Source organism: Sparus aurata, chromosome 18 (genome assembly GCF_900880675.1).
Source record: "Sparus aurata chromosome 18, fSpaAur1.1, whole genome shotgun sequence".
Lineage (NCBI taxonomy): Eukaryota > Metazoa > Chordata > Actinopteri > Spariformes > Sparidae > Sparus > Sparus aurata.
In genome coordinates this window covers 8,621,728-8,648,185 of record NC_044204.1, presented here as the reverse complement: position 1 = coordinate 8,648,185, position 26,458 = coordinate 8,621,728, and the positions used below count along the sequence as shown (strand labels likewise).

General features: G+C 40.7%; 1 protein-coding gene across 1 annotated transcript; it reads left to right on the top strand.

The window, feature by feature from the left end:
* The first annotated feature begins 2,880 nt into the window (after window positions 1-2,880).
* LOC115569308 (SLIT and NTRK-like protein 2) lies at window positions 2,881-4,999 on the top strand. The gene has a single exon (XM_030397336.1). It carries the CDS (start codon window positions 3,038-3,040, stop codon window positions 4,997-4,999), a length of 1,962 nt encoding a protein of 653 aa, XP_030253196.1. The 5' UTR covers window positions 2,881-3,037.
* Window positions 5,000-26,458: the final 21,459 nt, after the last annotated feature.

Genomic DNA, 26,458 nt, shown 5'->3' with positions numbered 1-26,458 from the left:
TTATCTTTAATATTGATGCCATTCAGCAGGATATCAGTCTTTAACATTGGATGATCAGTCACACACTGACAGTAGAAACAGTAACACTGTCGACACACACACTGAAACTGCGGAGGCAAAATGTCGGCTGGAGGAGGAAGGCGAAATGCCGATAGATGAACATTCTCTTAAAGACAATATGAAGAGAAAAGTGAGCAATGGTGTTTGTCAGCCTTCTGGGAAAGTGAAGAAGGTGTCTCTTCGCAGTGACTGCCTGCAGTCAGGTGAAAGTGAAGCTGATGAGGAGAGTGATGATGAGTCTGTAGCTTCCTCACAGACGTGGGCTAACAGCAGGAGTTGTTACTCTTTAATGAGTATTAGGAAGTGTTTTGCAAAACACTAAAGGAGCCAGGAATGTTAAAGTTGAGGAAGTGTCTCCTGATCTACAGATGTTCATTGATTCAGTGAAGGCTTTTAAGAGAAACCCTGGAGTTCTGGGGGAGAAAGCTTTCACTGACCAGGAGACTTACCGCCTGAAGAAACTGCTTCAAAAGGTCAAAAAGCAGTTGGATGATGATGAATGAGTTAGTTATTCCTTTTTTGTGCCTGTTTTGTTCACACTTTTTTGTTTCACACTTTTTTTTCTATCCTATGGGAGACATAAGAATAGGCAGCTTGAATATAAATGGAGCAAGGGATGATGGGAAAAGGGTGTCTCTTTTCAAGCTGTGTTCTCTCAAAAAGCTGGAAGTTATTTTGGTACAAGAGACTCACAGTACTCCTGATAACGAGACTGACTGGAGAACAGAGTGGACCGGTGAAACCTTCTTAAGCCACAAAACTAGTAACAGTTGTGGGGTTGGAATTCTTTTTTCTAGAAATGTTCTTCCTCAGTCTGTAGAAACTGAATAAGTTATTAAAGGCCATCTATTGAAAGTAAGAGCGGTGTGTGAAAACATAAAAATGGTGTTCATTAATATCTATGCTCCAGTTGTGGGAATGGAGAGAGTCGTGTTTCTAGGTGTTTTACATAAAACTGTGCATTTTAATGAAATTTTTGACCATAATTTCCTATATGTGTGAAAAGAACAACATGACAGTTCCTTGGTGGGGGAAGCACTGAACACTCAGAATACAATGGAATTTAGATTCATTGTCTGCAAGTCTGCAACTTTAATGGTTAGAATATAAAATTATCTTAAATTAAATTACCTGAAAAATACAAATGCATGACATATATGAATTATATAGAATTTCCTGTAATACCATTTGAAATAGCATCACCATCACCAGATTCAGGTTTCCTCCCACCATTCTGTTTTACTGTCAGTGATTTGATCAAAAATAACTAAAGAAAATGTGATTTTCACAACCAGTACCCCACTGCTCACTGTCTCCCTCTTGTAGCCCTGCCTTTAGGTCTAATTTATCTCCAAAATTACTATTATAGCAATACCACACAATTTCTCTTTCAAACATGCACATCACCCCCCACAAACACACTTAGACCAGCCACTGCACTCAATGTAAAAACTGTATGCTGTCTTACATTATGTTTTTGTTGTTGTTTTTATTAAGTTTGTTATATACGTTTATATTTTGTTAAAAAAAATCTATTAAAAATAATAATAATAACAATTTATCTCCAAAACTGTACATGGTGGAATTAGAGATGGGGTGGAAAAAAATACATAAATGAGGCTCTATGGTCGTTGCGATTTAATATTGTTAAAATTTCTCTGATTGGATTGAGAGCAGTCACTTAGTCTGCAAGCACCAGATTGTTCTCCTCTTTTCCTACTGCAAAGCAAGGGGTGTGAGTCCCAAACTACTGACCAAACATAGTATGTCAGTGAGTTTATAGTTCAGTTTCAGTGATAGCTAAATTTCAACAAAACAAAATAAAGTTATAGGCTATATGCTTTTTAAACCATTTAAATCATCCTGAAATAAATACAGACTATGTGTTTTTATTTCAGAATGCTCTTTATTCATGAATTTCAATGTATCTTTTTTTCCATAATAATAGATTTGAGAAATGTTTCCAAAATGAACTTAGTGTTATTATCAGTGCATTAAGTGATGCATATTTATGATTATAAACTAACAAATTAGTGTCATATTATTTTTGTCAGTATTATAATTTTATTAGGGGCCTTTCTGGGCCCCTGTCAATGATGGGCCCCTAGAATCCTTCCCCTTATCCCCCCCTTTTCGGCGCCCCAGACACTGTATAGCAGCGGTCCTCAATAGGCAGCCCGTGGACCGCATCCCGCCCGCCGGCCTCCTGTTTGTGGCCCCCGAACTATTATTCCTTCACTAATGTGTTTTGGTTGGGTCAGACTTGTCTCCATGCCAACGATACAAAGACAGCTTGGTCACTCACTGCTGCGAGCGCAATTTTTAACTTTCATTTTCGTTTTTGGAGCAGTTCGCATATTCACATTTTGCCGGTTGTAAGAGATTGAAAATGGCATGTTCCAAGTAAACTGCAAAAAAAAGCGTTCTCGTTTGAGTTGAAACCAAGTAAAATTCAAAAATGATTCTATGAACAAACGTGTTCTATGAATAAATTTGGCTTCGATATGAGGACCCGATTTTGATGGACTCTTTACTTCAAGACTGTGTGTGTGCACGCGTGTCTGTTTGTTCGTGTTGACTCTGTCGGGGACGTAATAGCCAGTGGTCTCCTGTCCCTCTCTCTCTCACACAGACACACAAACGCAGTGAGGCAGCAGCAGCAAACACTCAGTGCAGCTCACAGTGCGGAGCGGAGGACGAGGAGGACCGACAGCGCGGACTGTAGTTATGCCTCAGCTCCAGGACTACATCCTCTCTGTCTTTTACCCGCCCGCTCTCTATTGGAGAGTGTGTGTGTGAGAGAGAGAGAGAGAGAGAAGAGGGAGAGAGAGAGAGAGCGCCTCTACCTCCTTTCCTTTCTCCTCTCCCTTCTGTGAGAATTTAGCCTCTGATTTTTTTTTTCTCCATTCCATTCAAGGCTCAGGCTGTGAAGTTAAATGCTGGATCTATATTTCAGCGACCATTTTTGACTTTAAAAATGCTGAGCGGCGTCCTGTTTCTGAGCGTCCTCTCGGTCACCAGCCTGACACCGTCCGAAAAGCAGAGCCGCAAAACCACACAAATCTGCAAGAGCCGCTGCAGCTGCGAGGAGCGGGAGAACATTTTTAACATCAACTGCGAGAATAAAGGATTTACCACTGTCAGTAAGTTCCAGGCGCCCCCCAATAAAATCTCGCAACTTTTTCTAAATGGAAACTTCCTGTCACGGCTCAGCACCAATGAGTTTGTCAGTTATGGCAATGTCATTTCACTCTATCTCGGGAATAACGGCTTACAGGAGATCCGAACCGGCGCGTTTAACGGGCTGCGCTTCCTGAAGCGGCTCTCCTTGAACAACAACAACCTGGAGGTGATAAAAAAGGACACCTTCTCAGGACTGGAGAGTTTGGAGTATTTACAGGCAGACCATAATTACATCAGTGCCATCGAGCGGGGTGCTCTCATTAAGCTGAATAAGCTCAAAGTGTTGATCCTGAGTGACAACCTGCTCCTTTCTCTGCCTCCCAATATTTTCCTCTTTGTGATCCTCACCCACTTGGATTTACGTGGCAACCGGTTCAAGATGCTGCCGTTTGCCGGGGTCTTGCACCACATAGGTGGCATCATGGAGATCCAGCTGGAGAAGAACCCGTGGGATTGCACATGTGATCTGATTCCCCTCAAATCCTGGTTGGACACCATTTCCATCTTCGTGGGGGACATAGTGTGCGAGACGCCATTCAGGCTGCATGGCAAAAACATCACGCAGCTCAGAAAGCAGGATCTGTGCCCGTGCAGGAAAGCTGGTGAGCATGTTCACCCCCCCTCTGACTGTCACTTTCAAGGGGCCCTGTCCCCGACCTACCACCCTGGTAGGATCACCCCCACCCGGCCCCCGAAAGCCTCCCAGACGCGCTCCCCTGTGCCCATGTTGTGTCCGAGCGTGTGCGTGTGCAGGACACGAAACCCACACAGCAGCTTGAACATTAATTGCCAGGAGCGCAACTTGCACAACATCAGTGAGCTGAACCCCAAGCCCTCCTACCCAAAGAAACTCCACCTGACCGGTAACTACTTACAAGTGATTTACAGGACTGATCTGACCGAGTACAGCTCACTGGAGCTGCTTCATTTAGGAAATAACAGGATAGCAGTGATTCAGGAAGGTGCGTTTGAGAACCTAACAAAGCTCAGACGGCTCTATCTGAATGGGAATTACATTGAATCGCTTTCTCAGTCTCTCTTCGCCGGCCTGCAGTCGCTCCAGTACCTGTATTTGGAATACAACATCATCAAAGACATCTCACCACAAACATTTAACGCTTTACACAACCTGCAGCTGCTTTTCCTCAACAACAACCGGCTAAGGTCGCTCCCCGACAATGTTTTCGGTGGCACAATTCTGACAATACTCAACTTAGGGAATAATCATTTCTCCTACCTGCCGGTCCGAGGGGTCCTGGATCAGCTCTCAGCGTTCATCCAGATCGACCTGCAGGAGAACCCCTGGGACTGCACCTGTGACATCATGGCGCTCAAGAACTGGGTGGAGCTGTCCAGTACCAGCGTGGTGAACAACGAAATCACCTGCAATTCTCCCTCTAAACACGCGGGTCACCTGCTGCGCTCGCTCCGCAATGAGGCCATCTGCCCTGAGCCCAGCGAAGTGCCCCCGCAGCAAAATCCAACCCCAACAAAAGCCCCTACATTAATGGGCCCTGCCACGGAGCCTATCACCCCCTCCTCCTCCTCCTCCTCTTCCTCCTCTTCTTCTTCTTCTTCTTTTAGCTCAGTCAGCCCCACCGAATCCAAAATGCACACTCCTGAGCTACACCCTGAGGTCCCACTTTCAGTCCTGATTCCCTGCCTTTTTGTTGTTTTCACCTGTTTGGCCAGTTTCGTTGTCTTAGTTTTTGTTCGGAAGCATTTATGGATAAATCTCCGGCGTGCTGCGGCTTGAGCCTCCGGAGATGTTGTATCAAAACTTAGGGGAGAGGTCCAACAAGGAACTTCCCACAGCAGCAGGCCCCCCCAATTAAAAGTTTTGCACTTTACTGAAGAGACCTTGTATCGTGCCCCCCTACAAGGCCGCTACAGCCCAGCGGTTTGTCACCAACCAGGACAGGTTGAACAAACTGTGCTGTACGGGACCCCCAGGAAATACTACAGGGCGGAACACCCCTCCAAAAACAATGAGCACCCACTTCTGCTCCCAGGGAAGCGAAAAACAGAGCCAGACTACCTGGAGGTTCTGGAGAAACAGACTTCGATGAGCCAACTGTAAGATAATGACCCCTAATAATGAATAATACCCTCTCTATATATCCATCTTATCTGTGTACAGTCCTACATTATTTACTGGAAGCAAACTGAAGCCTTTGATGATCTTTTTTTCTCTCTTCCCTTTCTTCTCTTTTTTGTTGTTCCTTTTTCAGATGTATAAAAAAAGGAGTATAATAAGTATATTATTATTATGCAGTTCTATTTTTTGCTCCTGGAAGTTCTAAATTATTTCTTCAGAAAAATGAAATTCCAAAAGACTCTTGACGACGGCAGGTATATAATGGGCAGGACTGTGTACAAATACGGCTTTGTGCTTTACATGAAACTGTATTTTATGCTTCCCCTGTGAGAAAGTACTACGTAATTATTCTTTTTAGAAGAGGAAACGCTACAGATTGACATTCATGTACATATTTAGCATACACACATAAACGGTGAGTGTTGAACCAGAATTGAGAACCCTTTTCAGAATCCAACAAGCAGCAAAATCTTACTTTACCTACTCCAGAAAGTGCCTTTGCACTCAATTATTTTATCAACAATGCTCTCTGCAAAATGGAAAAATTACCCTTTTTCTCAAAGTGCTGTATTTTAAAGAATCACATCTTTATGTAAAATAGAATACCTATATGTCTGTTAAAAAACAAAAAAAAAAAAAAAAGGACAAAAAAAACAAAAAAAACAAAGGAACTTGCGACTGGGTGTGAAATAATGTACGAGTTGTCGACAGGGAGAAAATCATGTTATTTTGCTTTCCATATGAAGTGTCTTTGGAGATGTACAGCTTCTAGAGAATATTGTATGCTATAGGGGAGCAATACAGCGTGGTGAAATTGTGCCATTAAACGTTCACTGAAACACTTTGTCAAGATCCTGCGAGTGATGTGCATTTTTTGGTTAAGACTGTATATAATTATTTCTGGATGCTGCAGTGTGCCGCGGACTGCTCTAATGTCTGTGTGTGTGTGTGTGTGTGTGTATGTGTGTGTGTGTGTGTGTGTGTGTGTGTGTGAGACGGTTTAAATATTTAAACACACCTGTATGAAGGTGCAGTGCCAGCGGGGTGAGATTGTGATGAAGACCTAATGTATGGCTGTCATGTACAACACGGTGGCTTTTTTTCATTCGATCGCATGTAGCGGCAGGAGAGCGCGTTCTTGCTGTGAGCTGGAGACGGGAGAAGAGCTGGTGTTCCATTTATCAGCTTGCGACGTCTGTGGAAAACTTCATTAATCACAGTAAAGCCCTGAACTTCAAGCTACAGTTCTGAAGGGGAACCGTGAACTTTGATCCCTACCTTGAAGGAAAGGGGAAGTGGCCAGAAATACTGAAATATTGGGTTCTCATTGATTCTCACCTCAGGAGGTAAGGGCGGGTATTCTGGTAATTTGGAGGGTTGCTGGTTCAAATCCCCGGCTCCACCAGCTGCATTTCAAAGTGCAAGACACTGAGCCCAGGATTGCTCCTCATGGCAGCCTTTGTTTCAGTGTGTAAATGTGACAAGTTTCGTAAGTTGACTGGAAAAGCGCTATAGAAATGCAAGTCAATTTACCAATCGCTCCTTAACCATGTTATGTTTAAACTATATTTGAAATATTTCTTGACACAAACAGGAAACAGACTCCTGCACTCTGTCTACTTCACTTGCAATGAGGTTTATTGACAACAACATTTCGGTACTTAGACCTAAATATCTTAACGATAATGGGGGAGGCTGTCTTAAGTAGTGTTGTGAAATTGCATGGCCCAATCAGCACACCTGGACCAACAAATCTACACCACTGAATTTAAAACGTTGTTTTTTTTTTCATATGTTAATCAACTGGTGTATGTACACAATATAAATAGTGTAACAGTATGTAATACAAAAAGTAGGTTAGAGCTTCAAAGAAATGAACTGTGGGAACTGGCTAGAAAAACAGGTATGTCTCAAAGATAACAGGACAGGCCAGCTCACGACGTCACATTAAGTAGTAAGTCGTCAAGACCACTAGTGGACATGGTCTAATATTTCCAAAAGGGTACATTTCACAATCAAATTCACACGAAACAATAATGTCTTAGATTCTTCTAGCGCCTGTCCCTAGACACATGAAAAGGACACGTTTTGTGGCACAAATAACCTTGAAATATTTTAAGGCAGCCTTTTTTTGACTCACGACATAATTAAAAACATTTTTCATTCAAATTTTTTTTTTTATGCATCAGACTTGAAAAGCAGGTGCACATCTTGGCTACACCATATTACTTTTCTATAGTATATAAAGTCAGTTTATGACTTCATGTGACTTCCACACCTCCACACATTCTGCCTTCCCCTCCTGCTCCTTCTCTGACTTGCCATGCCCTCGATTGAATAAAAGTCATCTGCTGTCTGCAGGTCCCTCCCCTGTGCCCTGCTGCACCATGCCCTTACATGGTAAAGTCAGTGAATGAGTATGATGGAAGTAGTACAAGGAGTACAGGGTCGAAGTCGGTTTGTTCATAATCTCCACAGCTGTTCTATAATGGAAGCAACTGTAAGGGTCATTAACATTTTGAGCTTGTGAAATAATGTTCACGAAAAGTTTCACAGCCTGTAGAAGCATTTTGTCTTTGTGTTTATGTGAAAAAACTAAACAAATTGAAAGTGTACTGATGTTTTGCAGCAGTAGGAATATATTTTGTGCACATATGAAAACGTTTTTTCTTCACAGATAGAATTTCAAGCAGTTTCAAGCTGTAAAAAATATATTTTGTGTAGGTGTAATTCGAATTTTGTGCAGGAACATTTTCAACATTAAGGTGCATAAAGTCAAAAGCTACAATTTAGGAGTTACAAGCACACATTTTGATTCTGCACCTGAACTGACTAGCCAATCAGCACGTTGCCATGTTGCCCACTGACCATCCAGTTGGAGGAAATCAATCTCTCCATTAATAAATTAAAATAACGCAATTTGACGAATTTACTGTTCATCAGAGTGTTGAGTAATGGGAAACATTGGTTGCAGATACAAGGAGTGGGAACCATCAATGTGTAGAACCAATTGTACACATTGAAGTCTGTTTCCACTTATTGCAGAGATCTGCATGTATAAAACATGTTGAGCAGTGTCAAGTCACTGAGTCGGCATTGGCTGAGTCTCAACATCTTTCTATAAAAGCACGGAATCTCTGTCTGTCTGTGTGTGTGTGTGTGTGTGTGTGTGTGTTTCTGTTAGTCAAATATCTCTGCGGATCAGGATCAGACTGACCTGAGACTTTCAACATGGCTGCTGCGTGGTTCAGTGGTGTGCATCTAAGCATTTGCTTGGACTGCAATGATACCGTGACTAAATTATTTCATAAATGCTTTTCAAATTCCACCGAGCATTGTCCACCGGAGCCACCACAGTCACGTGCGCACCAGAGCCAATCACTGCACACCGTGGCCACGTGCGCACCAGAGCCAATCACTGCAGAGCTCAAGCCCACGACATACCTGAAGAAACAAGCGGATTTATACCTGCAGCGGCGCGAGCTGGACCGGGATTTTGCCGGCGGTTCGGTCCCGTTCTGTTCTGTGCATCTAAATTGACTGTTGTGGATTAATGAGATTAAACGGGTCCGGACCGAGTCTGTTCGGGTCTAAGGAGATCCGGAAACGCGCGGACAATAAAGTGGCCCCGAGGCCACGCACCGGACGCATCGGCACGTCCAAAATCGGACCTAGGGTAAATAATGTCCGCCACGCTTTTTCACGAACATTGCCGTCACGTTTGCTTTGTGTCTGGTGCAGAAAGAAACATAAAAAACGGGCTTTTGTCACGAAAGTGTCCAAGCAGCAAGTTTGGTTGTTGAGGAACGGGAAGTTGTGGGAGGGACCTAGGCGGATGATTGACAGGCCGAACGACGGTCGGTGTATAGACAGCGATTTTGAGAGTTGAGAGATTTGTGACATTTAGCGTGTTTGGAGTGTGTAGTTAGTGTGTTATGTAGTGTTTGGTGTAGTGTGTGTAGTGTGTAGTGGAGTCGGTTTTTTGTTTAATGAGTCATAACAATGAGAAGATGCTGAATGTGGAGCAGGCAGTCCAGCTCTTCATTCAGCTGGAAGGAGCTCAGGCAGACCTGAGCATTGCCTGCATTTAAATGTAAATAGTTACATATAACTTCGTAAATGTTTAAAATGTATGCACAAATTTAGCAAACAACAATTTATATTTGCATTACAAGTAAAAATGGTTTGTTAAACATATTTGTGGTTTTCACAGTAAAAAAATCTAACTTTTTCTACTTGGATTTTATGTTTTTTTTTGTGATTTTCGGTCCATTGTGTTAATACAGCATGTCAAAATGAAAAAATAACTGTACAGTCACACATGTGAGGTTGTGCTAAAAATAATGACACCAAGTAAATAGTTTTTAAGGTGAAATATAATGGCAAAATCAAAAATAGTCAAAAACGGCCAATTATCCCCTGGAATATCGGATTTCACAACAAACCTAAATATCCCTGACGTCCCACCTTCAAACACAGCCTCATTTGGCCATCCATGAAAAAGCTGCTTAACCTCCCACTTTTCTATAGGAATACATTTTTCTTACGGGCACTGCACTAGTAAGTTTAAAAATGTCATCTCCAGCTCTTCATTTTACAGCTCTCTATTTGCTTTTCCTTCACCTTTGAAAAATGTAAGTGGTGACGTAAATGGTAGTGTGTCCTTTAAGTACACTTAAAGGACACATTGCATGTCCTGTTACTCACCTGCTTCATTGTGAACATTAATGGTAAGTGCTACACTTAAACTAATTACATTTCCTGTGACTCACCTGTTACATGTACTTTTTGCTTTTACATTCAACGGCAGGAAAGGCTGGAGCAGAGTTGTGTTGTAATGTTACACGTGCTATGCTGTGGCACAAATGCATTGAAGCCATGGCTTTATCAGCCATTATCGTGGAAGGTGCAGCTATATGTGTGATTCCAACATCAGTGGGATTCTCAATTAAAACTTTTTTTTAAACAACACATTTTATTTATACCAATCATAATGAGTATTTAATAAATTCAGCACATGTTATTCCCCTCCACTGAATTATTGTAAAATACTGGTGGAGTCGAAGGTGGTACAAGGGCTATATCCACTATAAGAGTTCCAATTTGTTCTGTTTCAGTGCAGAGTTTTAATTTCCTGTGATGGTTTAAATGCTCTTAGTTGCTTTTCCTCTCAGACAACACGATATTTTTCAGCACAAATATACTAAATTTTGGTTTTTTTTATATTTATTTTGGCCTTTTACTGGCTTTATTGATAGAACAGCTTGAGATAGACAGGAAACAGGATGAGAGAGAGGGGGAGTGACACACAGCAAAGGGCACCCAGAAAAGCAAAGGGGGCCGGGACTGCAGACATTTTATCCACAGGTTTGCCAGAGTAACGTTACGCGCGCGTCTGAGTTCTGCCACAAATTGTGCTCAGACATTTAAAAAAAATAAATAAATAAAGGATCGGGCCTGGGTCCACGTTCAAAATTGCTGATTCCGATCAGCGGAAAAATGCCCAGATCGGCTCCAATCCCGATCCTATAGATCGGATCGGGACATCCCTATACATAATCGATTCCGCTTTAGTGACTATTCCAGCCTCGGGCATGTGTTAAATCAATGCCACAGACTGACTGGTAAAAAAAAAGGCCCATTCATGGTCAAGCATAAAGAGTCAACACCCACTCTTATATAAGAGAAGGAAGTGGAGGCCTTCCTTGCCGGGAGATGGAAAAAAGCTTTATTTATATCCACATTTGAATGTCACGAAGATAAAGCATAATCTTCACAAGTGCATTCATCTCGTAATTAGTTTACATTTTTAATCAGGGCAAACCTTGGTTGTTCACTTGAAACCGTTCAAATAATTTATATTTATACTCAAGAGTAATATGTGTGTGTCTTCAATGGCAGACACATAATTCTTTGTATTTTTTTTTGTTTTTCTTCAGCAGTATCATTATTTTCTGTCGCAATACCGGAAATCTCAATATAGCAGGTGAGATCTGACATTCTGATTGTTTTTCTACAATTCTTCCAACTGATGTATTAAATTAATCAAGACATGTTGCTGTCTCCATCATAAACATTAGATACGTCACCTCTTGTGAATACGAGGTCATACATCAAAGCAAAAAATGTGTATCAAAAACAGCAAATCTACAAAAAATAGGTTAACCAATCAATTTATTCTTCAAACTGTTGGCCATAGGGAGTAGCAAAACAGTCAAGAAGAGTTAGAGCTACAGATTGTTGCGAAAAACTTGAGTATACAAAGTGTGAAGACATGACAGCACCTGATTGTCCTATTGATCGGAGACACTGTCCTGGAAACGAAACACTGTGAAAAGAGGTTATTGTAACACATGTGGCTTTCTCAGTCACTGTTTGGTTAGGTTTAGGCAACAAATTTACTGAATTTGGTTCAAGCAGAAAAGCTATTAAGTTAGGTTTAGGCAACAAAAACTGCTTTTTTATGTTTAGGCAACAAAATTACAGAGATGATCGCAAAAAGAAAATTATATATCTGTTTTATGTTACAAGTGACACGACACACATTGCGAGATGACAAGTAGATGCACACAACAGTCCTCCCCAAGGGAGTGCCTTTCAGTCATGAGGGGTTCTGATATGTGATGCAGCCATAAAGCTGCGTTCAGACCAAACGCAGACCAGACGCGAATACAATCGCTTGAGACGCTTGTATTGCGCCACTTGATCAGTTTGGACTATTTGCGTCATTCACGCCATTCGAGCTTGACGCTCAGGGGAAAAAAAGACGATGCCCTTGCCCGTTCATTATTGAACCGGTATTTCTCAACCCGCTCTCTTTCCACGTTGATCATGGCTGACATCACCACCGTTGCTCCCAGTCCCAGAAACGCTGGAAAACCAACCGCCGTCGTGTCTGGGTTCATGAAGTTCTCCGGAGACACACGGAGCTGGGGTAATTTCACTGTCGCCTCCAGGAGCTCGTCTGGATGACGACCAGTCCAAGCGGTACCTCAGGCTGACCAGAGCCCAGTTCGAGGACCTGTTAGTTCGGGTCGGTGCCAGGATCTCCCGCCTGGACACCAACTACAGGCGCTCCATCTCAGCTGCAGAGCGCCTGTCCATCTGTCTGAGGTGAGTTGCGGTGTCGTAGAGCACCAGGTGCCCAAAGACAGCTACAATTAGCTTCTCCTCCATGTTTTTTTTTTTTTTTGGCCTTTTATGGCTTTATTGATAGAACAACTGAAGATATGTCGAATTCGGGACTGCTGCAGAGCCTCGGCACATGGGACGCGTGCTCTACCAACTGAGCTAAACGGCGCTCCATGTTGGTTTGTGTATAGTAATTGTGTATACTCTTGCATATCTGTGTTTTGTTTTGCTTTTCCCTTTAGAATCGAGCCAGGAGAGTGAATACATGACCCTCAACGTGAGCTTCAGCATGGTCACTTCAAGTGGTGTGCCTGAGGAAGGCTACACTGTGGAGTATCCTATTCAGTGCTTTTAATACCATAAACAGCACAGCACACAGTTAAATTAAAAACTTTTATTAATATTTCTAAAGGATACCATAGGCAGCTGTTCATAAACAGTGTGTTATCATTGCAAGTGAGTTGTATTAGTAATTGTGTATACTCTTGCCTTTGTGTGTTTTGTTTTCTTTTTCCCTTTAGAATCAAGCCAGGACAGTGAAGACATGACCCTCACCGTGAGCTTCAGCATGGTCACTTCAAGTTGTGCCTGAAGATGGCTCTGAGCATTGCTTTCTCGCTCGTCTTTAGACATCAGCAAACATCTCATAAGATGGACATATCATGTGCGACATTAACAAGACACTTTGTTTTTCCATTCGTTTGTCCTACACTGTAATTCAATCTAAAGCAATTAGGCTTAATATCATAATTTAGCCATTTAAACATCAGTAGGAGTTTCACAATTGCGTGTGTGTGATGATAAAATATCAAATTAAATTCAGTAATAAATACTAATGCAGGTAAATGACTGGGAATAAAGTAAGCTTGTATTCTGTTAAAGGCTGGGTCTAGTTGTTTTCAAACACAAACATTTTTTTTTGACTCAAAGAAACACAACTACAGTCAACTGAATTTATTTGAAATGGTGCACAAATCCAAGGCGCTGATTTGCAAGCAGGACACACAGGAACAGGGTATGATGGTGCTGTGGAGAGAAGAAAATAGAAAACAGAAACTTGTGATAAAAATGTAATTAACACTCACTTAAAAAGCTACACTGTTACATTTTTGGTGGTAAACGTTCACGTGAGGTCTGGTGTTTAAACAATTTAGTGTATTAATAATGCCATATTGAAAAGATACACAACTAATGCAAAAGGCACCATTCCCCATCCCTCATATTGCATGTAACATGATTCACATGGAGTGGTTGTATTGTATACAATGTATGTGACTGCGAGACTTGTGGACATGTTAGTGGTTGTTAAGTGCACAGTTGGTCACCGTTAAGTTTTAAATACTGCGGTGTATGCTGACACTACTAACTGTAGCCCGTTTTACACAGAGAAGATGTTTTATGCCACTTTAGCCTTAAAGATGAACCGCTGTGTAATTCACACAGAAAGCCGGCACTGCGGCTCCTCAAATGCGTGACGGTACGCGTCATGATGATAACGTCGGTGTTTTCTTTTAGGTGTTTCCCAGGTGTCCCCCGTCAATCAAAATCCGCGAAGAGTTTATTATCATATGGATGCTGTTATAATGTGTAGCGATTAAAATCCTGACCCACCAAACATCCTGGAAAGTGACGAATTTTTCGCGCTAAATTACATAATTACATAATCCCGATCAGTAAACTGGAAGCTGTCTGACTCCCTCACTCGCGGGACCGAGAACGTTTTCTGGGGGAAAGTTCACTGAAGTCTTGGTCTGGAGGGCTGACGGTCGCGGTGATTTATTTTCATCACAAACATTCGGTGAGTTAAAGCTTTTTGGCCGGTGACAGACGCTGTTTATCGGAAGAAGTGTGAGGTACAGTCCGAGGACAGACGCTTCTCCATGTGTATCTGCGGTATTGTTTTCCTCATATAAATGGCCAAAGACACTTACAACATCCACATGGCAGTGTGAATGGGGCTAGTGATGCAGTTGAATTAATAAAACACTTGACCTGAAAATTCTTCTTTCCTGGTTTGGGGCTTTTTCTGTTCCTGAAAAAAGAGAGAAAGGGAACAAAGATGAAGATGATTTATTTAATGTCCGATAAAGAAAAGAGCATATGCCTTTTATTAATTCATTCTTAAAAAAACTATGTGTATGTTATTGGCCTAACTCACCCCTCAAAGTAACAAACAATCCTGAGGAATTTCATGTAAGGCTGGCTGCTGGTCCCTTTCGACTTTCCCTGATCTGGCTGACTTTGATTTTGATTTTGTTTATTTTATTTACAAGATTATATAAGATTAGCAGAGTGGATTAAAAAGGAAAGAAATACGCGTTATCAATACATGTTGCCCGGTACCCTTTCTCACTACCTTCATCACTACTCTGAAGCCAAATTACTCTTACACAGTCAGATGAAACATATGGCTGTCAAAGTATGTGCACCCTTTGGAATTATGTGGTTTTCTGCACTGATTGGTCATTAAAATTTCACCTGTGGATATCTGATTGTCACCAGGAGCACTGGCTTGAGGGTTTTCAATGAGACAGAACCCTTTGATGCACAACATGGGTCAAAAGTGACCTGGCTGAGTTTTTATTTTCTATATCTTTGCAATGAATTACTTTCATTATTCAGTATTCAAGGTATTCCTCAATTAGCTTGTTTTTGATCATCATACATCTTTATTTTATTTTTTCCTTTCTTACTTTTTGAATAAAAACCCCTTTTGTATCAATACCCCTCTAATGCACAACATGGGTAAAAAATGACCCATATTCATTTTCTATGCTATTTCATCTATTGCTGAGTGTTTCTATGATATGTCTTTGAAAAAATAAACATTTTATCATTTATTATTCCAAGTATGCAGTAAATATCTTGTTTTTGTTTCGAACAAAAATCATAATTTTTCTTTTTTCTTTCTTACTTTATGATCAAGCACAGCTTTTGTATTTCTACATCAACTCAGAAACGACCCACATAAATTTGCTTTATCATTTGGTGTCAAGTGTGCTTGTGACATTTGCTCCCTGTGTAAGTATTTTCAATATTTTTCACTTGGTCTAACATTACCTTTGAAAAGATTTGATGACAACTCTGACAGATAACTGTACATAACATGTTTACCTTGAGAGTGTGTACATTACTTGACAGAAAGTTAAAAGTTATTACTATGAGCTAGTTAGTGAGCTGTTGACATATTCTATTTTATTTAGCTAATTCTACCATAGTTAGGTACTATTGTAGTTAGTCCAGCTAACTAGATGAATTTCAGACACTTTGAGTCGAAATCGCTTGAAAAAGCAGTTCTCATTCAAATACAGCTTACTGCACTGTAAGTGGCAGAAACAGGCTTCAATCGCTCTGAAAACCTCAAATTGACAAGCAAAGACTTCTGACTGAAACTAATGACAGAACAACTGAAATCATGATGTAGAGGCAGTTTATTCTGAATCTGAGTCGGAAAATTCTGATGAATATTTGCCACAGGGTCACGCTGGAGTTGTGGGTGTGTCTGGGGATCCAGCTCTCCTGCATGATAAAGATGACTCGTCTGATAAGTCAGACTCAGTCTGATAACTCAGACTCAGTCCAGTAGACTGAGTTAAAATGGGTCTTACTAGAATGAGAATGCCCCCACTCATGGCAGAACAAGAAGCCATAATATCCTGAGGAGCTGCCCAGGCCCAGGTGGCAATTCTCGTTCTAGTTATGTGTTAAGTTCTATTTTATTTTGTTAGGTCACATTTCACCAGTTCACCACAATTTTGTAGTAGTTGTTCTCTTGTGTTCAGTTTCATGTTTACTTCCTGTCTTTGTCTTTGCTCACACCTGTCCTTTTGTGCCACACCTGTGTCTTGTTGTATCGTTTGTTGATCCCTGCCTCCTAGTGTCCTACCCACCAATCTGTGTTCTCCTCACTCCCCCTCACACCTGCCCCCCCCCCCCCCTTTTGGATTTTTCCTGTACTCTTTTTTTGTTTGTATAACAGATGCTTTGTTCAAACTTTCTCAGCCTATGGTCTCTGCATTTGGGTCCACCCACTTCACCACCCCCAAAACCTGACAGTATGTGTATGTGTTACAAAATGACAATGTTGCAAATATTATGTACAGTAAGTAAGTAAATAAGTGTTTGGCCCCACTCACTGATAAAGTAAATACTTGAAACAAATTATTATCATTATTATAGTATTAAGTCTTTTAATAATAAATCACACTTGGATGAATGGGTCATTTTTGACCCATGTGTGTAAATTTGATGTAGTAATATAAAAACTATTTTTGTGAATAAAGTATGAAAGGAAAAATGGAAAAAATGATTAGTGGTAATCAAAAACATGATATTTAAAGAATACTTGGAATATTAAATCATAAAAGGAATTCATCTCAAAAGATAGAAGAAAGAAAAACAAAGCCAGCATGAAATAACCTTGGAAATGAATGTGGGTCATTTTTGACCCATGTTGTGCAACAGAAGGGGTGCACATATGTTGCGCATCAAAGGGTTAAGCGGGACAATTTTCTCTTGGGCTAATAACATGTCAAATTATAGGGGCAATTATTCATAAAACATCTGCACCATCATACCATGCAGAAATCCACACAATTCCATAAGGTTCGCTCTTTTTCACTCAACTGTGTAAGGTAATAAGGATGTGGATGTACTGAAAGTATTAAAATCAAGGCTAAGGTTAACCTTAATGTAAAAGTTAATGTTAGCTTACGCCAATTGTTAGCTGCTAGCTGGGTAGCAGCTAAGCTACCTTTGATCAATTCGCGCATACAAATCTCTTACCTGATCAATTTGAGCCAACGATTCCTAGTCTTTGGATCTGAAGGGAACCGAAAGAAGGAGCAGCCATTCCTGCTCGAATGAGTAAATTCTGGAGCAAAACACACCAGCATCTTGCAATACCTGACTTCACCACTTGACAGTTGACAGTGGAGGGAAAGGTTGATGACGTGACGTCACATACGCAACATGTAGTTTTTCTTATCGTTTTTGCTCTACAGGCTTTAACTGAACAGTTGCACAATAAACTGTCAAACTCTTGACGTGAAAACATATCATTCAAATCCACAAACAACATTTGTGTAATCCAAGGCATATAACGCCTGGGACCAGAAAATAATTACTTTCTGTCCATTGAAACCCATGTAAATTCTACGATCCACCGGAAAGGGTGTGACTTCGCCACTCTATTAAACTGTTATGTTCCTGTTTAATAAAAGAACAATAAGAAAGAGGAGTGGGATGAATTCAAATTAGCAAACATGTTAAAAAGAAATAAGCCGTAAAAGAGATGGGTGGAGCAGAAAAATTAAGGGCAAGAAAGAAAAAACGGTTAATACAGGATGCAGCCTGATGCTCCATATTAACAGACTTTTAGTGGTGGAGGGGTGAAGGTCAGCGTGGCTACAGTCCGCCAGGCCAGTGAAGAAACGGGATCCAGCAGCAGACCCAATGCCAGTATGTCGGGCTGCTCCTGGTCGGGTTGTAATTTCAGGCCCGTCGAGAACTCTAGTTTGTGTTTTTGGATGTGTTCAGGGCACACAGAACTAGGCTCAGGGCCGGTTTTTGCTATGGGCAATGTGGGTGACCGCCCAGGGTGCAATCAATGTGAGGGCGCACGAGCACCAAAACAAACAAACAAACAAACAAAAATTGCCAGTTTTCTAGACTACCGCCGCTCATTTCCCTTATAGACTAGCAGGAAGGGCCCTCAGATGTTGAGGTACCCCTACCCGAGGTAGAACAAAACACCACAATGTTTTTTTAAATCTTCAGGGTCTCCCGTTCATGAAATGGATTGTTGTGAACTTTCATTTTGGGGCAAAAAGGACCAAATCCATGAATAAAATGATGCATTTCATAAACTCAAAAAGAGCAGATTGAGATCTCCCCAGAGGGTGCAAAGGCCATGTAATGCTGTCTTACTTTTCAAGGGAAGCTCAGATCCTGCTCAAATTTCGTATGTGAGTAGTCAGGTATCTATTGCATATGTATCGACAAAAGTTATGTTTAGTTGATTTAATTTGTGTGCTGTAAACCATAAAAACAGTGATACAATAGGCGGAAATCATGAAATTTAGTGAAATAACATTTTACTTTTTTATGTATTTAAAAATAAAGGGGTTTCAAGTAAAATTCCTTCTCAGTTAAGATTGTCTAGCCCTGCCTGAAAGAAATGCATTAATTCTTGAGTGTTTGTTGGGGGTATGGAACCACAATAACCTCTGAAGGGCAATGTGGTTATGAGCAAAATAGAGAACCATACTCAATTGCACTAAGAAATGTTCGGTTGTTTTTCCATGTGTCTCCCTCGACAATTTTGATGCTCATAAATGCCGAGCACATCTCTTCTAGAAGGTTGAGATGTGTATATTGCAGTACTTTCAACATCTTAAACCTGATTATTATGAGTGGAAAGTTATGATAAGTTTTATCCAGGGAGAAGAGATTCTTTCTTCCGAATAGGGGAAGGGCAAAATAAAACAATGTCATTTATTAAAGTGAAATTCTCGCCAAAAAGCAACCAAGGCTTTATTTGCGATTGAATATGAGTCAAACCTTCGTGTAAAAGCATAATTACGACACGCTTTTAAGATTTACTGTAGTTGGGTTTTCGTGAACGTTAATCTTGAACAGGAGTGCCAGGGGCACTTTTACGCCAGCATCAAAATCTCTATCTTTAAAACACTAAGAAGGCTCGACACAACATGAAACTTTGCTCATAGTATCACCAGGGTCTCTACACTTGAGCACTGAGAACATTGTTTGTGTACACAGAGTTTATGAAAAAGACGGTTTTTGAACTACTCACGTTAGCTGCTGCATCTCTGGAGCAAAGTTACACGTTGTGTCGAGCCTTCTTAGTGTTCTAAAAATAGCAATTTGGATGCCATCGTATCTCTGTCCCCGTTACTCACGTTCAAAATCAACGTGCCCGAAAACCAAACAACGGTAAATCTTAAAAGTGCCTCTTTCGTCATAATTATGCTTTTACACGAAGGTTTGACTCATATTCGATCACAAATAAAGCCTCAGTTGCTTTTTGGCGAGAGTTTCACTTTAATGGAAATCTATTTTGATAAGATTCACAAATTCAGTATTCAGAACTGTCTCTTCTACACATTCAAAAAGTGTACTAATAAATTGATTTAGTTGGGAATTACAAGCCTCTGAATCCAGAGAAGCGCTGCACATCAGGATGGGAAGCTTGAATGCTGAAATGTTTTCTAGGTCGCAATAACCATTAAACAAAAGCTAATATTAGCAGTCCAAGAAGTTCCTACATGTGGCTGACGTTACTGTTTCATAGTGTTACACTATACGACAATGAAGGCCTGAATTAATTCTAAAACATCAACATACATGTTGACACATTGGAAGTGAAACATACTGAATGTAGTCTAATCAAACATTGACATTAGCTCTGTCAGATCTGCTGTGTTTATATATCATTAACTTATGTTTGCGTTCAACCTCTTCATAGGAAACAGCATGTATTTCACACCCAGGCTTAAAAAAATCTGTCTGAGATGTGTGTGTTGATTAATAGTGTTAGGCAAGTTACTCTAAACATGTAATGCATTATTTGTTACTTGTTACTGTCATTTCAAAGTAATTCGTTATAATATTACTGTCTTTGAATTGTAAGACATCATACTACTATTGCATTACTTTTAAGTTACTTTCACCAAAATTCATAACCACCAACACTGAAAACAACAGTTTTTGAAATGGCTGGCCATGCTGAACATGTATTGCAGTGTTAAAATTGAAACATTTGGGGTGCACTACCTTTTGCAGTCCCATGAGAAGTCAATATGTGTCAAAACGTTTTGTATGTCAACACCTTGGTCTCTATTAATATAAGGGAAAGCTGATTGCACCATACATTTTCTAAAAGCTTATGTCCTCTAGATGTGATTAAACATGCATGATGCATGGACATGTCCCACCTTCCTTTATGTATCAGGAACAGTACATATTCCTATAATGCATCTACATTTTATTGAAAGTTTCTGAAATACACACATTGATTTTTTTCTGATATATAGGAAGATATAATGTTGCCTCTTTTATTTTTCAAAAATGAATGCAGAAGAAAGCACATCCTGCTACTTGGCCCAGTTCTTTAATGGGGATGAAAGCTGCTGAGCCTGTTTTCTCTGCTCTCATGCTCACCGCTCTTGATATTTCATTGAAGTACTTCGGCTATTTCGCGAGGTAGAGAGATCTTTAGGTTTCGCACACAAAGTGCACTTAACAATAATGTTCTTCGCATCCTTGTCTGTGACGAACTGAAAATAATGAGCATATGTCCATCTCAGGAATGTAGAGTCCAACTTGTCTGCTGCTGCAGCCATCTTCTCCTCAATCAATAGTTCTCTAGCACTAACAGGTAGTAAACATTTGTGTAGATTTTTTCTCCTCTGCTAATCTCGTGGTGTTGGTGAATTTGTATTTAAAAAAAACACACCACTTAATTTCAGGTTTAAAATGCATTGTAACGCTCATTACTGAGATTTGTACCAAGTAAAATATTACCATTTTTTTTTTGTAACGCCTTACATTACTGCATAACAGCAAAAAGTAATGCATTACAGTAATTGCATTACTTTTGTAACGCGTTACTCCCAACACTGTGTATTTAACATTAACGTTAGCTAGGAACAATTAAATGCTAACATCAGCAGTTGTCTGACAGAGGCAAATGGTCAGTTAGGTTGTTTGATTTTGAATAAAAGCCTGATGTCCCTCTAGATCTTTACAAAATGTTGTCCTTTCAGTCACTGATCAGTCAGGAAACAGCTTGTCAGATTCCCTAGAGTATATGTTTTGCTTCCTACCCTGTGATTTCAGAGGAAAATGACCGCCATGTGAATACGGTCCGTAGCAGACACGCTTCCTTAATGGTGTAAATGGACCTTCATGTTTGCAGGAAATATCCAGCCCAGTCTCTCACACTGTCCCCTTGAACAGTCACCAAAACCTGTAACTTTAACATTGCAGAGCTGGTCCTGTATATTAACTTGCTCACAAAACTAACTAACAAACTACCCTTTCACACAAGTGCAGTTGTTAATGTGGATAGTTTTACTGTGATTTTAACCTTTTTTAGTGCTTTTTCTGTGCTGAGTGTGCTTGACTTATGTCGAACTTCAACTTTCTTGACTTGGAAAATTATCTTTTGAATTGACATATCATATGAGTAGTTCATGGCACAATTCAAGCAGGATCTAAAAAATATTTCTCTCTCTCCAATGACTACCACACAAAGTTTTTTCCAAATAAGGACCCATGGGGTCCCCCTGGGCAGTTGTGACTTTGGCACTCTCTAGTCTAAGCAAGAACTTACCTGTTGCATTGTTTGATTAAAGTTGAATATTAATTCAATTCATTTAGAATGGCAAACACGTGTACAGTCACTTAAAATGAATCCACACCTGCCAGCCATTCAGAATCAAGAATTGTCTATTTAAGTCAAGTAAGTAGTCAAGTATTAATGTCAAGTATAGTTAATAGCAGGGGACCTTAAATCGATCCTTGTGGAACACCTTAAACAATTAAATGTGGACTTGGTGTGTGTATTTGTGAGCAACTACATCATCACTGCAGCCTCACAGAGAATGCACTCTGATGACTCCATCATCTTGGCAGATGGATTTGAGAAAGGTGAGGAGGTGAAGAGTGTTTGCAAAGCAGGTGTCAGCATTTCGACATCACTGCACAGTGATCAGGAGGAGGCTGACACAAGAATGGTGTTGCATGCCATACATCTTTCAGAATCATATTCTCGCATCATTGTTAGGTGTGATGACACGGATGTGGAAGGACTGCTGATTTACTATGCAAGCAAAGGAATGTTTGGCTCGTCCATAGTGTACATGCATGCAGGCCATGCAATGAGAGAGAGATATGTCCCCATCAACACCATATCTCAAAAACTTGGAAAAGACATGTCAAGGTGTCTTCCAGCATGTCACGCACTCACTGGCTGTGACAAAACAAGCAGTTTATACAGGATAAGGAAGAATACAGCGTTTACCAAGCTCAAGACATATCTCAGTGAGCTCAAAGATCTGGCCCATTTTGGACTCTCTCCATGCTTGGAAGCCTCTTTGCCAGTAGCAAGAGAATATGCACTCCTGCTTTATGGAAAAAAGAAAAAAGAAAATGGACGGATGTGCACTACCTTGGATGAACTGAGGTAAGGAAAATAAAAGTACACACAGGTAAACATCCTCCACATCCATCCATCCCCATCACTCATATAGTATCATGACAGTGTCCCCTTCATCCTTGTTAGTTACTCAGCACTGTATTCATGTATGGCCCCCAAATTTTCCAAAACACATCTTGTTTGTTGTTCACTTTAAAGATCAAGTGTTCATAATTTGCTATCTTTGTCATCTCTGTTAATCATTCACTAAATAGGATAACTTTTTGTTTTCCAGTGCCTTAGTACGGTCCTGCAGCTTGTGGAAAGGGCCAGTCTGCACCATAGAGTCTGTTGAGCTGATAGATCCACCCCCTCTGTTAATATACCTAATATGCAGAGTGCAGGGCTCTGTATTAACTCTGTCCTGAATACATTATTTAGAAATATGATTACATTTTCCCATAAGTTCCATGTCATCTGGCATTCATATAGCATATGTATGAGTGTGCCTCTGCTCCTATCACATCTCCAACATATATCCGAGTCCCGTATTTTCAGTCGGGCCATCTTACAGGGAGTCCAATAACTCCTATATATACGTATATAATAACCTTATAAGTATTCAACCTTATCTGGATTTCCCTGGATGTCTTATACCAGGACCCAATAATTTCCTCCCATGTCGCCCTAGTTATTCCCCCTCCAATATCCTCCTCCCAAGCTCTTTTGAGACCATCCAGTTTTGATGGGTTCGATCGTCCCATAAGACTATAAAATCTTGATGCACCGCCCTTAACCAACTGGCTGCCTTGAAATAGTTCTTCTATCGCTGTTTGAGGTGTAAGTGGAAGTTTCCTCTTTGTAGACATTATACAGTTTCTTAATTGAAGATATTTCCAGAAGTCCTTTTATGGAACTTTGTACTTGGCTGATATTTGTTCAAAGGACATAAAGACTTCGCCCTCAAAGACATCCTCAACAATGACAATTCCTGCCTCCACCCGTGACTTCCAAAAGATAGTTTTTTTGCCCACCTTCAGTAGCTTATTATGCAAAAGACATGTCCTCTTAGTAGAAGAGGGCTTCTGCCCTGCAACCTGGTGTGATACTCTCCAAGTTTCCCTCGCAAACTCTAGCAATGGGTTCTTAAATGGGATTTCTCCCCCTGTTTGTGATATGAAAGCCTGTATTGGGAAAGGTTCAGTAAGTTCCTTCTCAATAGGGACCCAACCTGGAGTTTGATCTCCTAAAAGATTAATTTTAGACAGCTGACTAAGGGAAAAAGCATAGTGGTACTAGTCCACCTACGGCCAGTGGTGGACAGTAACGGAGTAAATTTACTTGAGTACTGTACTTAAGTACATATCCAGAGGATTTGTACTTTACTTGAGTATTAGATTTCTTTGGTACTTATTACTCTTACTTGAATACATTTCCAAGACAAATATTTTTACTTTTACTCGAGTTAATTTTTAGGAAGGCTGAAAAGTACTCGTTACTTTCAGGTCTGTTCTTTTTTTTTTTTTTTTCTAAAATACTATTGGACACAAGCTGTGTTTGTCAAAGAAGGAAACCTATCACAGTGCATGCTCTCCACTGGGATCTACGTAAAAGCGGAAATACGTCATCCCTCCCCATAAGGATACCACCAAAGTAGCCACACTCTCAACTGCGTTTGTCAACACAAAACCGCGACAATGGCTGCATTAGATGTAGTTTTTTGTAAAGCAGTGATTCTCAACCAGTGGTCTGGGGGCAACATTGGTCTTTGAGGGGGTTCCAGTTCCCAACTTAGCTAAATGATAGAGAGTTAGTTGGACGGTGCAGGTTCATTTGGTTACAGTTTTAATGATTGTTAATAAACATCTGCATCTGCAACATCTGCTGTCCTCCTGTGATCCCATTCATTTTATTTGTTTTAATAGGTGTTTCTGCAGGCTTTATATAACATTGTGGTTCTAAAAGCAAGCACATCAGTGCAGGTGGTTTCAGAGAATTCTCAGAAACAAGAGTTAAAAGGTCCTTAAATTCATTTAGAAAAAATTATAGTAATTCATTGATGTGAAAAATAAGAAATGTACTCTTACTCTTACTCTTACTTTTACTTAAAGTAAATTTAAAAGCATGTACTTTTGGATACTTAAGTACCTTTAAAAGCAAGTACTTTTTTACTCTTACTTGAGTAACATGTCGACGGAGCTACTTTTACTTGTAAACGAGTACATTTTGACCAGTAGTATTTGTACTCTTACTCAAGTACTGGGGTCGAGTACTCTGTCCATCTCTGCCTACAGCAGACTCAGACCTCCATCCTCCTTAGTAGCGAATACCTTTGTTCTGTTAAAAAGAGCCCTTTTACCTGCCCATAGAAAGGTATCTACAGCCTTATTGAACCTTTATAGTAATGGTGAAGGGAAACTTAGAGGCAACATGTATGTAATGTAGTTGATCTGTGGGATGGTTATCATTTAGAGGATGTTAATTTTACCCAACAGAGACGTGGGCGTGGACGGGGACGTGACATATGACAGTCGAGGTCACACATTGGGTCCAAATAGAATAAAATAAAATAAAATAAAATAGATCAAATAAATCAGAGCTGAGGAGTCACCTAGGAACGTCCGGAAAGATGGCGGCACACTAGACGAGCTCCTGACAACCATCAGCTAATTACATAAATTTGGAAGCATACACTCTGTTTGGGAACATAATATTAGTGGCCTCTACTTATGTAGTGTTATTGTGAGTAGTTGACCGACAAATTTCAAATTCTCGGCGAAATGGCAAACAATAGCAAAGCAAAATGAAAACAAGAGACCCTGGTACTGGAAGAAGTATTGATGAAAATATGTTCGAGGAAATACGAAAGATGAGCGCTACTCTACAGGTGGTGGCAGGGGATGTGGTCGCCATTAAAGAAACAACAAAAGAGTTAAAAGACTCGGTGGCTAACATTCAAGAGAGACTTGGAGAGGCAGAGCAGAGGGTATCGGACATAGAGGATATGCATGCAGGGATGGAGAAAAACATGGAGAAATGTGACAAGAGACTAGAAATACTGTGGACACGTGTGGAGGACCTCGAAAACAGAAGCAGGAGGAATAATGTCAGGATGGTCGGACTGAAAGAAGGTAAAGAGGAGATGGGCAAAGTGTCTCAGTATGTGGAGAAGATCCTGTATGAGGGGCTTGGTCTCACTGGCAGCGGTTTTGAGATTGAACACGCCCATCGGTCTCTCGCCCCCATGCCCGGCCCTAATGAGCCACCTCGGACCATCATGATATGCTTCCTACGTTCATCAGCCCGAGACAGAGTGCTACAGGTGGCTAAGGTGAAATGTGGAATCGAATGGGATGGCTGTAAGTTGTCTTTCTTTGAGGATCTGACGAGGGAGCTGACAGAGAAAACAAAGGCCTTTATACTGATGAAGAGGCGCCTGCAAGAGCTGGATGTGAGACACAGGCTGGTATATCCTGCAACGCTGATCTTCACATGGAAGGGACAAAAGAAAACATTCCGAGACAGCAAGGAGGCAGAGAAGTTTATGCAAGATTTAAAATAGAGGACCACAGGACTTGATACTGAGAACATGACGAAGTGTGTGTGAACCTGTGGAAGTAAGGTAACTTTTGTTTTGATGGTTTTGTCTGGCCGGATGGTCGTGTCGCCTAGGAAACCACTGACGTGCCTCATGGACCAAGTCAAGTTTGTTTAGTTAAGTCCATGTTCAGTCAGGACGGGAGGAGAGGGCTTAGCAACAGTAAGTTCTGGGTTGCTTCGCTCGGGGGTTTATTGTTTTTGTTCATGTTCGTTTTTTGTGTAAAGAC